Below are 13,866 nucleotides of genomic sequence, written 5' to 3' on the forward strand. Positions count from 1 at the left end.
CCATAGTTTTGCTGGCTGGCAGTTTATCCATCTGGGTCTTTACCTCCCCTTCATGAAGGACCCTGCCCCACTAAAGCTCATATTTTCAGGTCTGAGCACTTCCTCTTCCCATTCTCCCATTTTTCCCCAACCACTGAAAGAGATGGGACTGTTAGGGCCTCAGTCCAGTCCTCGGGTGGCCAAGAGGGAAGAGGCGCAACCTTAAGCTTCCTCAGCCCTGCACCAGCATAGCAGCATTCTCCTTCTTTTCCTTGAGGAATGGAAGAATTTTTTGGCCCTTGAAGATGACTCTTTCCCATTGTTCCTCCTCTCCAACCCAGGCCTGCCATAGAAGGAGGAATTTCTGAAGTTGAGATCATCTCCCAACAAGTAGACGAAGAAACCAAGAGCATTGCTCCTGTGCAGCTGGTGAACTTTGCCTATCGGGACTTGCCTCTGGCTGCTGTCGATCTCTCCACGGCGGGCTCGCAGCTCCTGTCAAATCTGGACGAAGATTACCAAAGAGAAGGGTAGGTGCTGGGACCATTGAGCTAGCTAAGAAGTCCCTGGGTTAGGCCGGGCGCAGTGCCTCACGCCTGTCATCCCAGCACTTTGGGAGGCCGAGGCAGGCAGATCACCTGAGGTCAGGAGTTTGAGACCAGCCTGGCCAACATGGTAAAACCCCATCTCTACTAAAAATACAAAAATTAGCTGAGCGTGGTGGCGCAGCCCTGTAATCCCAGCTACTCAGGAGGCTGAGGCAGGAGAATTGCTTGAACCCGAGAGGCGGAGGTTGCAGTGAGCTGAGATTGCACCATTGCACTCCAGCCTGGGCGACAAGAGTAAAACTCTTGTCTCAAAAAAATAAAAATAAATAAAAAATTTTAAAAAGGCCCTGGGTTTATATGGATATCTTCCAAGCAGCAGCAGCCAAGATGAGAGATGCTAACTAGTGAGACAGCAGAGATTCACAGCAGACCACTCAGGCCCTTTTCCTACTCACACATTACTTCCTCAGAAAAAAGTAGTGGGCACAGAAAATACCTGCCAGACGACCTCTTAGGTGACCTCTTAGGAGAATCATAAAATTTATTTTAGGACTGAGGCACTCCTTAATGACCCATCCACTCCCCTCTTGGGAAGAAGGAGACCCACAGTGATTTGGGACTTGCCCAAGGTCACAGAGCCCATAAGGGATGGACTTGAGCTGCACTTTCTCTTTATGAAGCAGACTCTCACTAGGAAGCGACCAGGAAGAATGTACCCTGCATGCAGGAACATGCTTAGGCTGTAAGGGAATCTAGAGAATTCGGCTAGGAGCTCTGCAGACATTAGGGCACTCCCTTTCCAGGGAAGGCATGCAGAATATGCGGGTCTGCAATTCAAAAAGGTGGTCCTTACCTCTTCCTACTTAATTTGTTAATCAGCTTGGATGCCTTCATTTCCCAATTCACTTCTCATGAGCCTGGTCTATCTTACAAACATACTTCCTAAAGGTGAGTGGTAGAGGGCAAGAGCTAGGTGGGGCAGGGGAGACACACCAGTTTGATGTCCTCATTTTCATGGGGCTTGGTGGTGTAGCTGAAGGCCAAAGAGGGGTAGGAACAGGTCCTAGGGTCACACAGCAGATCAAACTTCCGACTCTGACAAGGGCTTTCCCTAGCCTCACCCTGTGGCTCTTAGACACAGCATTGTAAATACTGGTAGGACCTTAGGAGCCAGTTCTGGACTTTTCTTTCCTGGGTGCTGGTAAACACTTTGGAACATGCTGGCTGCTTTGAATACAAAAATGAAGGGTTGTCAGGTATTTTAGAAGCAAACAAGAAGCCTTAGCTAAAGCTAAATTTGTAGAGCTTGGATCCCCTGGGCTTGTTTCTGGAAGGAGCTTCCCACTTCCTGAGATAAACTGCCTAACAATGGTGAAACCACATACCTTTTTTTGCAGAAACTACACCCCAGTGGCTTTCTCTGAAAATGTAACTTTTCCAAGTATTGTGCATATTGTCATCAGGACACTGGGAAAAAAAGGATAGGCAAGCAGATCGGAGGCAGCTAAGGGACACCTGCAGTGGCAGCGCTGTCCTGAGCTCTGTCAGGTCCTTACCATCTTGAAGGCTGGGCTAAAAGCTGAGGCTCCTGGGCCAGGGCCAGCATCATGCACATGTGACCTGTGCAGTAGCACAGAGCCCCGTGCTTAGAAGGGCTCCAACACTTGGCTAAATGCTCTGCGGCTGCTGTCTTGAAATTCTTAAGGAGCCCCACATTTTCACTGGGCTCTGCAAATGATGTAACTGGTGGGGTCCTTCTCTGAGCACCCAGCAAGTCACTGCATCACTGCTCTCTGGTGGTCAAAAGCAGTAGTGCAGCCTTCTAACATGCCCTAGCTATTTCGGAGAATTCATTTCCTGCCCTGGCCTGAGCCTGTTAGGCCCTTTTCACGTGGAGAGTAGGATGGTATGGAGAGAAGTGGAGAAACCTCCAGGGATTCTGGTTCGGAGCAAAGCAGTGTCCACATGTGCCCCTGTAGGTGTTATCGCACCGCGGGTGGACCTTGCTATGGGTGTTCCCCCACCAGGTGTACCACACTGTGATGTACCCCTTTCAGGGGTCCTGTGCTGTGGTGTACCCCTTTCCAGGTGTCCCCTGTGTATCACTCCCTAGCCTGAACCCCAAGGCTGGCAGAGGCTTTGCCTTATCATTCAATTTGCCTCTAAATTGAGGCTTTGCAAGGTTTCTTTCCAAACAAACGAATCCAAATGAAGCGCCTGCAAGGCAGAGAGGCCCTTGATTTGATTTGAGTCTCCAGGTGTGCCCAGAAAAGCTGTTACCATTGGGTAAATAGGAAACAGCCCGGGGAAGGGATTTGCCTCACTGCTGGAGCTCTCAGCTGGGGGCCCCGATTGGCAGCCAGAGGGCTTCCTGGAGGAAGGAAGCGCAGGCACAGGACCAAAGCCAGGGGAAACTGAAGCGAAGCAAAATCCCACTGCGAGGGAGGAACGACCTCTCTCCGCCAGGCCTCTTGGCTCTTGCTGCATATCCTGGGGTTTTCCCAAAATGTCCAACCTGCTCCTTTCTGGGGCAATATAAAACAAAAGGAAGAGTCCTCATTTACAGCTCTGAGCTTGGTTTCAGTCTTGTCCAAAATGCCTCTTCCTACAAAGGCCAGTGTTATGTATAGGAATGAACCTTTTCTGTAGGGAATGAAGAGACCTCAGGGACTGCGGCAAAAAAGTGCTCCGTGGCCCCACTGCCCGCCTCCCAGTGCCCTTGAGCTCTGTGAGGTTTCAGGGCTTTTCAGTTTCCCTGAATCTGAGACTGTTAGAGCTGGAAGAGACCTAAACGCATCCATTCTAAACATTCTCAAAGACAGCAGGGCCCAGGGAGTACAAGGAGCTTGCCCAAGGTCACACAATGACAGAGACCGGGGCAGGGCATGCTAGTTCATGCCTGTAAGCCCAGCAATTTGGGAGGCTGAGGTGAAAGGATCACTTGAGCCCAGAAGTTCAAGACCAGCCTGTGCAACATGGCAAAACCCCATCTCTACAAAAACAAATTAGCCGGGCATGGTGGCACGCACCTGTCATCCTAGCTGCTCAGAGGCTGAGGTGGGAGGATCACTTGAGCCCAGAAGGTCGAGGCTTTAGTGAGCTATGATTGCTCCATTGCACTCTAGCCTGGGCAACAGAGTGAGACCCTGTCTCAACAACAACAAAAAATGACAGACACAGGAAGAGAGCCCAATCTGTATGCTCCTGATCCCTTGATCCTGGCTAGCAGCACTGGGCTTCCATTTCTCAGCCATCCCTTTCCAACATCACGGTGACTGTGGGTAACATGCATTGCCCATCTGATTCTGCTTCTAGCTACCCTGTCCAATGCCTTTAACTTCTGTTTACTTTTTTTTTTTTTTTGAGACAAAGTCTTGCTTTGTACCTCAGGCTGGAGTGTAGTGGCATAATCTTGGCTCACTGCAACCTCTGTCTCCCAGGTTTAAGTGATCCTCCCACCTCAGCCTCCTGAGTAGCTGGGATTACAGGCGTGTGCAACCATGCCCAACTAATTTTTTTTTTTTTTTTTTTTTTTTTTTTTTTTTAGTAGAGACGGGGTTTCACCATGTTGCCCAGGCTGGTCTCAAACTCCTGACCTCAAGTTATCTGCCTACCTCTGCATCCCAAAGTGCTGGGATTACAGGCGTGAGCCACAGTGCCTAGCCTCAGTATACTTTTTTTTAAAGCATTTTTTTAAAATGTGGTAAAATACATGTAACAAAATGTACCATCTTAACCATTCCTAAGTGTAAGCATCAGTGGCATTAAGGACATCACACTGTTGGGTAGCTATAACCAGCATGCATCTCCAGAACTCTTCTTGCAAAATAGAAACTCTATACCCAGTAAACAATAGCTCCCTGTTCCCCCACTCCTCCAGCTGCTGGAAACCACTACTCAACTTTCTGTCCCTTTGAATTTGACTAAGTGCCTCCTGTAAGTGAAATCATGCAGTATTTGTCCTTTTATAACTGGCTTATTTTGCTTAGCATAATGTCCACAAGGTTCATCCATGTTGTAGCATGTGTCAGAATTTCTTTCCTTTTTAAAACTGAATAATCGTCCACTGTGTGACTATACCACACTTTGCTTTTGCATTCATCTGTCAATGGACACACCCCACACTGGACTGTTTTTTCTCAAATGTGTCCATATTTTAGCTATTGTGAATAGTGCTGCTATGAACATGCCTGTACAAATATCTCTTCAAAACCCTGCTTTCAGGCCGGGTGCAGTGACTCACGCCTGTAATCCCAGCATTTTGGGAGGCCAAGGCAGGCGATCACTTGAGGTCAGCAGTTTGAGAGCAGCCTGGCAAACATGGCAAAACCCTGTCTCTACTAAAAATACAAAAATTAGCCAGGTGTGGTGGCGCACACCTGTAATCCCTGCTACTTGGGAGGCTGAGGCAAGAGAATCACTTGAACCTGGGAGGTGGAGGTTGGAGTGAGTTGAGATCACACCACCACTGTACTCCAGCCTGGGTGACAGGCTGTCAAAATAATAATAATAATAATAATAATAATTAATAATACCCTGCTTTCAGTGCTTTTGGGTATATATCCAAAAGCGGGAATTGCTGACTCACACGGTAATTCTATTTTTGACTTTTCGAGGAACTGCCATACTGCTTTCTGCAGTGGCTGTTGCACCGTTTTACATTCCACCCAACAGTGCATGAGGGCTCTGATTTCTCTTTGTCTTCACCAACACTGGCTATTTTCCATTTTGTTGATAGCAGCCTTCCTAATGGGTGTGAGGTGGTTTGGTATGCTTTACATCCATGAAAATCCTGCGGGGTGAGGAAGAAGGAGCAGTCGCCTTGATGGGGGTCAGAACCTTATCTTGGCCGAGCTCCTTGACTTGCCTAGAAGCCCTTTGTCCCTCAGATAGCTGCTTAGCAGAGCCCAAATAGCAGAGCTGTCTGCTGCTCCTCTCTTCACCTCTGCACTCAGGCTGCTGAGGGCTCAGGGAGGAAAATCATATGACTGTGCAGACTGGGTGCCTCCCTGGACTCAAGGTCTCCAGCCACGACTTGATTCTCAGTTTTGCCTGGCAGTCCTCCTCTGTGGTCCTGCTTAGTCCCGAGGTGGCCAGTTCTGATTGCTTGTGTCTGCCTCAAGTCCCCTCTTTCTTGCCCTCAGCAGATGACCTCCTCTCCTAGTACCCTCAGAAGGTAGACACAGTCATGGATGGGCTGCACCGCACCCCTGTCTCTTCCTTCCTCCCTTTTAGGGCCTGCCCCATTCCTTGAGCTCTGATTGCCTTCCCCTCCCACCTTCTCAGGCACCTGCTCCATCAGTTACCTCCTCACCCCATGTCATCACACTCCAGTCTCGTGTCCTCCTCTGACTCCACCTCCCTGCTAGGTACCATTACCTCTCTTTTTCTTTGAAGTCAAACTTCTTGAAAGGCTGGAGACACTTGCCACCTCCCCTTCGCCCCTCCCATTCATGTCTCAATCTGCTGCAGTCCAGCTTCAGCCTCGTCCACACCACGGAAACTGTTCTTAAGGGCATCAGCCACTTCCTTGTTGCTACGATCCTTATCTCTGTCCAGCATTTGAAACTGTCAGGCACTCCCTCCCTCTCCAGCCTCCTTGTGTCCACTGTTATAACCATGATCTCCTGATTTTCTTTTTTTATTTAATTTTTTAAATAGAGACAGGGTCTCACCATGTTGCCCAAGCTGGTCTTGAACTCTTGGGCTCAAGTGATCCTCCTGCCTCAACCTCCCGGAGTGCTAAGGTTACAAGCATGAGCCACCATGCCCAGCCCCTCTCCTGATTTCCCTCCTCCTCCTCTGGCTGTTCCTTCCAGGCCTTTTAAAAATTGTTTGAGGTTCCTCTGCTTGTTCTTTCAATGTTGGGTACTTTGTTTTCTGCCTTTGGCCGTTTTCACTCTACTAATTTTACACACTAGGTAATTTCATCCATTCCCATTACTTAAATTAATCTCCTTCAACTGATAACATTCAAAGTCGTGTCTCTAGCCTAGATCTCTCTCTCTCTCTCTCTCTCTCTCTCTCTGTCTATCTAACTCCCAACTTATATCCAGCTACTTGCTGAACATATTCACAGGGATCCCAAATGTATCTCAGAATCCTGGTGAGTGTCTGTGGAATGATCTATTCTTTTGCCTCTGAGTTGGCTGCATACTTGAGAGGAGAAATGTTCTTGTCTCACCCAAGTCATTGCTAAAAACTGCCTTTTCAGTGACAGCACTCAAATCCAGCCTGAGTAACAATGGCCTGCCTGTCCTGGCCATCTCAAACCCAGCAAGCCCCAGACTGCACTCTTTTCTCAATATGTATTTTCTATGACCCCTAACCAGTAGAACGTAGACCTCACCCACCCATCACTACCAAAATGAGCAATATGAATTTTGGCTCATTAACAAGCACCTAAGTCTCCTTCCTGCTGCAACAGGTACCAGTGGGTTCCAAAATGCCCCAAAGCTACATGAAGCCTGCTGTGGTCACCTCTAGTCACCTATAGTCAACCGTAGTCATCCTGGAGTCTGTGTTCCTCCTCCCTTGCTCTGGCTCCCTCCTGACCGTGTCCAGTGCCCATGAAGCTATTGCTGCCAATGGTGTCCCTTCTGGGAGTGCCAGTGCCAAGTGGAGGGGCTTCAGAAACCCAAAGCCCATGCAGTGTGAGCTCCATGCAGAGTGAGGAAGGAAAGCTACCCCCATGACAAGCCTGTACCATGCTGTCAATGTGTTGCTTACCTGTACCATGTTGTCAATGCACGACTTATGGCCCCAGCTCCAGTCCTATGTGCCTCTGGCCTTCACCACTCTACACCCAGGTCTCCAGTTCAACCCAAGAAGCTGGGCTGGCACATCATGCCTGCTGTATCATCTGCCTCTCCCCCGCTGCCTCTACCCCCACCCCCAGCCAGGTGCCTCCCGCCCTCAATAGTGATCACTCAAAAACCTTCATGCGTGTCCACAGAGGTGAACAGACACTCGGGAGAAGGGGAGAAGCGGAACAGGGGAGGTATCTGCACCCCAGCTGAGCTGCCCACAATGCCCTGTTACGTGGATAACCTGAGGGGCCAGCTTGATGTCTTCTCCCTCATGCCTCATACTCCATCATCTCTAAGTCTTATAAATTTCTACTGCCATCATAATATCTCTTCTCTACACTGTTCTCACGAAGAACTGGTAACTCCATCAGCCAGTTGTTTTGGACTGCATGTAACAGAAAACCCACCTCACACTCACTGGGCCAGGTACCATGGAGTCCAGGGCAAGGGTGGCTTTGAGATTGGTCCAGAGACTCAGCAGTGCCAACAAGAACCAGATTCCTTTCATCTCTGCACTCTGCGGGCCTCAGTGTCGGCTTCATCCTTATGCTGTAAACTTCATCCCATGACGTCTGAGAGCCATGTGACCCCCAACATGTGGAACCTGGACCTCACCAACCCATTACTACTAAAATGAGCCATATGTGTACTTCGGCTCATTTACAAGCACCCCAGGCCTGCTTCCTGCTGTGACAGGAACCAGCCATTTCCACTGGTTCCTTCCGAGAGGGCTGCCTGTGGTCATCAGGCCACATCTTTCCTCATTCATGTCTGGCAAGTGAAAGTGGCTGCCCATCACTCTCTTCTAGGAGCAACAAAGAACTTTCCCAGAAGCCTCCAGCAGCTCTCTCCTTCATGTGTCTTTGGCTAGAATTGGGTCGCGTGGCAAGGCACAGGGGAAAATCCATGAGCCAATCAGGCCTACCCCTGGAACTGTATCATTTCCCAAAGTACATTACTGTGACTGCAGTGGGACGGGGTATGTGAACATTAGCAAGAGAATCATCCACAGCTTTTAAGGAAGTCAGTTCTCCTTTCATAGCCTTCAGTCTCGAATTAGCTCTTAATTTCATCCAGCCTCTCTAGACATTGTTTGGATTGGGAAAGCTCTGCCTTCTTAGTCTGTTTCTTCAATGACTTGGTCAGTTGATGCTTTCATTCCAATGCAGTTGGACCAGTGTCCATTGTCCTGGTGGACAGTGCTGGGGCTTTGTGTTTGCACATAACCAGAGCTCCTGATTTCTTGTTCTCATTCTGTGATGTTCTCATTGGATGTCATCCCACTCAATGGTGGAAAAGTGAGGTACAGAAAAATGAGGCTCTCAGTGAGCCAATCATCTGTCTTTGGAAGAGTGACATTGAGTTTGCAAGAATCATGGTGCAGAATGGAAGTTCTGTTTTCTCTTAACCAAGTACATTAAAGGTCTGGGTAGTTTTCAGGGTCTGGGTGAGACCAGAGGCAACAAAAGAGAAAAATCAGAGAGACCAGAGTCTCCACCCTAGAGAGGCCCACAGCCCCGCAGGAGAAATGGTGGTGCAAGGTGGGGGTCATCATCCCCACTTTATAAATGACACTCTGTGGTCACATAAAGATAAAGATGCTCCCCATCTTTTTAGTGAAAAGAGGGTGCAAAGATGGTCATGGGTGAGAAAGTGGGATAGTCTTTGTCAAAAATAAAAATAAAGTAAGAAATGAAAGATATTCAGTGTTTAGTAAGACAGTTATTTATATCTTAGGGTTCTAAAAAGCCCAGCCTGAGAGGTCAGGGCTGGACTCCTAGGCATGGGAAGCTTGGAGGAAGTTTGGGTCTTGGGTGGACATAAATGGATGTTATTACTTAGAGATGATGCCAACAGCACATTTCTGCCAGAACTTTACACTCAGAGGAAAAAAACATAATGGGGGCACAGGGATATTTTTTGAGATGTCAGGTTAGAAAAATAAGACAGACCCAATATAGCAAACATCTCTAAATAAGGACTGAAATAATTTTAGATATGCCAGCAAGCAAAGACTGGGGACAAAGAGAAGGGAGGGGTAGGGACCTACTAAGCCATAGCCCAAAATACCCTTCTCTCTTCCTGTACTGTCTGGCTTGAGGGCCACAGCCTCCAGAAAGTCTTCTGTCCTCCAACCCCACCAGACTAGGTCCTCAGCTCAGTGTACCCATAGCACCTTGCCTACCTCCATCACCACACCCAGGGGTGACACTGAGCTCTGCTCCTCTCTTTACAAGTCTGTCTCCAGTACCAGGCCAGGGGCTTCCTCACGGTGGGGATCAGATCACTTGAGCCTGGAACAGGGGTGTTGACTGATCAAGGAATGACTTGAATGAATGAATCAGTGAGTGAATGGGTAGGGCTGCATGCAAATAAGCATTAGAAGAGAAGGGGAAGCCCAGTTCCATTTGGAGGGAGTTGGGAGCTGGTCCCTAGATCTCTGTGGAGTTGGGAAGGAGCTGCAAGGGAGGCCCCAGGCTTCTTATGCCTCAGAGGTTACTGCTATGGTTGTTGGCTGGCTCACGTCTGAACGTACCTGCTAATTCCGTGCCTTCTCCACAAAGTCACCCTAGAGAAGGAAATCAGATTTGCCTCAGAACATGCCAACTTCACTTAGTAAAGTTTTAACATCCTGGTAGAGGAAGGAAAAGCCTTTGGGGGTTCAGGGTTATGAGGCAGATTGATCCCCGCCATGGCCATGCAGCTGCAGAGTCTGGAAGTTCGGCATCACATGATTTCGGATGGCTTTGCATCCTTTTTTTCTCAGGGAGGAAAAGAAAGGAGCTTCAATAATCCACTTTCTTGATGCCAGTGAGATCTGTCTATAATAAAACACCACCCCTTTCTCTGGCAAGCCAGCTGTCCCTGGCCCCCAAATGGACCCTGTGACCCCTCACTCCCTTGATATTTTTAGTAGGCTTCAGCTTCCAGGAGAATTCTTGATGCCCCAACCACAGAATAAAAGTTTAATTTAGACGAAAACATTTTTCCTGATGAGCACTGGTTAGCTGTCTTTCCTGTAGTCCAGGAACCCCAAAGAAGTTTCCTTGATTAATAAATCAATTAAGGCCGGTTGCAGTGGCTCATGCCTGTAATTCCAACACTTTGGGAGGCTGAGGCCTGCGGATCGCTTGAGGCCAGGAGTTGGAGACCAGCCTGGAGTGTGAGAACCCCTCTCTACAAAAATTTTAAAATTAGCCAGGCGTGGTGGTGTGCGCCAGTAGTCCCAGCTACTCAGGATCGCACCAATGCACTCCGGCCTGGGCAACAGAGTGAGACCCTGTATTAAAAAATAAAAATAAAAAATAAAAAAAAAGGAAAAAAGGCAATACATTCAGATGTATTATTTCTCAGCAAAATATACGCCCCCTCCCCCCACCTGCTCGCAAGAAGCAGGGTGTACAGCGGCGGATGACCGCTAGATGGCGGCGGAGCGCCTCTGACCACCTGGGTCGGGGGCGAGTCGGGGACGTTTCCTGGAGAGAGGGGAGGAAAGTTGAAATGCGTGGCCACGTCCCGCAAGGAAAAGTTAGGTGAATTTGTGGTGCTGGGATGGAATGGGAGTCCCCAATCATCTGCAGAAGCACCTGAATACTGACTTTGGCCAACTAGAAGGAGGGAGATCTTGGCTGACCCCGGATTTGCCAAACCACAGCAAACCTGGAGAGAGCTGGTGGGTGGGGTGCCGATTTATTCCCTCGTTCTCACCCGGTAGGAAGCTGACTGCCCCCAAGCAGCCCTGTCCTCCAAGCACAGCACAAGGAGATTCTCAGACTTGAGACCAGTTTCCAGAATTGAGGACCTCAGGGTGGTGGAGACCTTATAGGCACTTCATCCAACAGCACCGCACTGCCACCCCCAAGTCAACCTTGAACCCCTTGCCAAGGACTTGGGTGACTGCTTGAGCACAGCCCACCTACATGGCAGCCCTTCTGAGATGTGTGGTCAGTGTCCTTGGTCTCCCCAAGAAGGGGCAGCCAATCCATGGTGTGCGTTGGCCACTGTGCCCTGAGGTGGGCAGGGGTGAGGTTGCCAAGTGTATGGCCGTTTCCGCCACCCCCTCACCCCCCACCCTGAACTCTTGCCACCACACCCTACTGTTTCCCAGGGTTGACATTTCTGAGGATGCAAGAAATCTGAGATTCTGGGACAAGCAAATGTCAGACTCTGGTGACCCCAGCTGCACACAACCCTCCTCCCTCTCTCCCCGCAAGGCAGCAGGGCTAACCTTTAGCTCTGATTGCAGAACTGAAGCTGCCTGTATGGAAACTTCCATTTATTTAGCTCTCCCAGAGCGCTGGGAGAGTCACCTCTCACCTCCACCTTGAGAGTTCTGTTTTCGTGGTGTGTGTTTATGAGCCCGCGTCTCAGTCTGTGTGCTGCTGTGGCTTGCGCCCTGGAATAGGGTACAGGGAACAAAGGGGAAGCTTCAGTGTTTTTCCTGTGTTTCTGGCTCTCCCTGGGTGAGAAAGAAGCCCCACTAACCCTTTCAGATGGTTTGTAAAAGGGTGCCCCGTAGGCATTGGGTTGATGGTTCTCACAGATTGAGATGATTCGTCTCTTTAGAGGCATTATACACAGTGAGCCCATTTCTTTCCTGCCTTTTTCCTCCCCTTGTTTTGCCTTTTGAGTGTCCTAGAACTAGGAATGCATTGGATCATCAGAGTTCATGTATAAGGCTGTAGGCTCCGTAAGGATGAAGGCTCTGATCACCCTCATGGGCCCAGTACCCAATACAGTGCCTGGCATTTGGTGGGCATATGAGAACCATGCCTGGAATGGAATGAATGTGGAAACTTACTGTGTTTATTCATGCCCCTTCTAATGACTGTGTATCTAAAATCACCATAGTAAATCGTATGATAAACACTGTGTTATGGGCTTGACATATGTTTTCAATATTTTTAAATTTCACAACAACCCTGTCAAAGCAGATTATCTCCATTTAGGGGATTAGGAAACTAAGGCTCAACGATTCCAGTCAGAGTTCAGTCAATGGTGCGACTGTGATTTGGAGACAGTAGTTGCCAGCAACAGCCAAACAGATGGAAAAGTCTGGCTTTCCCCTCCGTGAAAACAGAGAAAAAGGACTTGCCTTTTATAGCAACTAGATGAGTTAACATTTGTAAAGTGCTCACAACAGCTCCTGGTGCACAATATGTATCTTAACTGTTTGTTTAATCAATAAGTCCATGTCAATGACAGAAGTTACATTTCCGCCTCATGGCTTTCTCCAATATTTTAATCATCTGGAATAAATATAGTAAAGTGGGACCCAGGAGTTTTGCTGACCATCAAAACCATTGGCAAAGTCAGCTGTGACACCCAGGGCACAGGTGTTCAGCATGCTAGAACCGGCGCGAGTGGAGCTAGGCGGGGCCTCAAATCACCTAATCCTGGGGCTTTAACCTGGAGCCTGGGTATCCTTAAATGATCCATTGGTGAGATTCAAGGAGTTCATGTACTCCCTGGAATCTTATGCACAGTGCTGTGGTTTTATGCATTTTGGGGGTGTAGGGGCATAGCTTGTATCCACTGCTGGAGAGCTCTGCAGTCCAGAAAGCTTCTGAGCCCTTGGTCTAGCAGTGCCTTCCTGAAGGCAGAGTGACAGCAGCTGGGGAAGCCCAGGGCTCCAGGCTTCAATCCGGCTCCTCCTGCCAGGCAGCTTCCAGTCTCATTTTGATCACCTCCCTCAGCCCCTTCCTTGAGAACTTGAAGGATGAAAATCTCAAAGTAGGGCCGACAGGATTAGCTAGTTTGGCTACCTTCAGGGAGATGGGCTGATGCTGTGACTCTCCACTGCCTGTGAGCCCCTTTTAGGACACCTTGAGGGTATCCACGGTCCCCCTGCTCTGGCCACTCCCCAGCTTGCACCTCAGGAGACTCAGTGCAGTCACTCCCCTCCCCGCCACAGCCAGCCTGGCAGCCACTGCAGACCAATTGCATAGTGGATTGTGGTGTGGGAGAGGCCAGTCCCCACAGGAGCAAGCTCAGCCCTCCCCATCCTAGCGCCACACGGCTCTACTTCCCCTTCCAGATTGGGGCTGCTTCAGTGCCAGGCTTGGGAACGCTGCCTGACGGAGCAGTGGCTTGAGCCAGCTCCTTCCAGGTCACCCCTGTGGCTTTATCGCATATGAAGCCTCCGCTGGAAGTTTGTCATTTCACTTTCATGTTCTAGATTTTTTGAAATTTTTATGCAAACACCTAAGACTATGAAGCAGAAGCAACAAAGGTACTCAGCCTCCCCTCCCACCCCAGGATTTCTCTGAGGCCTCAAGAGTGACTATGGTAGAATACTTGCCCATCTGCCAGGACATACCATCTGCTTGTTGGTATTTGCAGACTCTGGCAGCCCAAGCCGGGCCCCTGGAGCTGTCCCCTCACTACAGCAGCACCAAAACAGGAAATTGGGAAACGCCTGCCCTCTCGTGGCAATTCTGGGGATAACACCACCCTGAGAAGCAGCCCTGGGGCCTTCACGGGCTGATGCTGAAGACAGAAGGAAAGCACCTTCTGTAATTAAGCAGTCA

General features: G+C 49.3%; 1 protein-coding gene across 5 annotated transcripts in view; it reads left to right on the plus strand.

Annotated features, from left to right (window-relative positions):
* The window catches only part of TMEM266 (transmembrane protein 266), a 148,928-nt gene that overhangs the window by 81,088 nt on the left and 53,974 nt on the right, over nucleotides 1-13,866 (plus strand). For all 5 annotated transcript variants that reach the window (XM_015142762.3, XM_001104538.5, XM_077938096.1 and 2 more), the window contains 1 exon segment: nucleotides 321-509. In XM_015142762.3, the coding sequence (XP_014998248.2) occupies nucleotides 321-509 (189 nt within the window).

This window comes from Macaca mulatta, chromosome 7 (genome assembly GCF_049350105.2).
Source record: "Macaca mulatta isolate MMU2019108-1 chromosome 7, T2T-MMU8v2.0, whole genome shotgun sequence".
Classification (NCBI taxonomy): Eukaryota; Metazoa; Chordata; class Mammalia; order Primates; family Cercopithecidae; genus Macaca; species Macaca mulatta.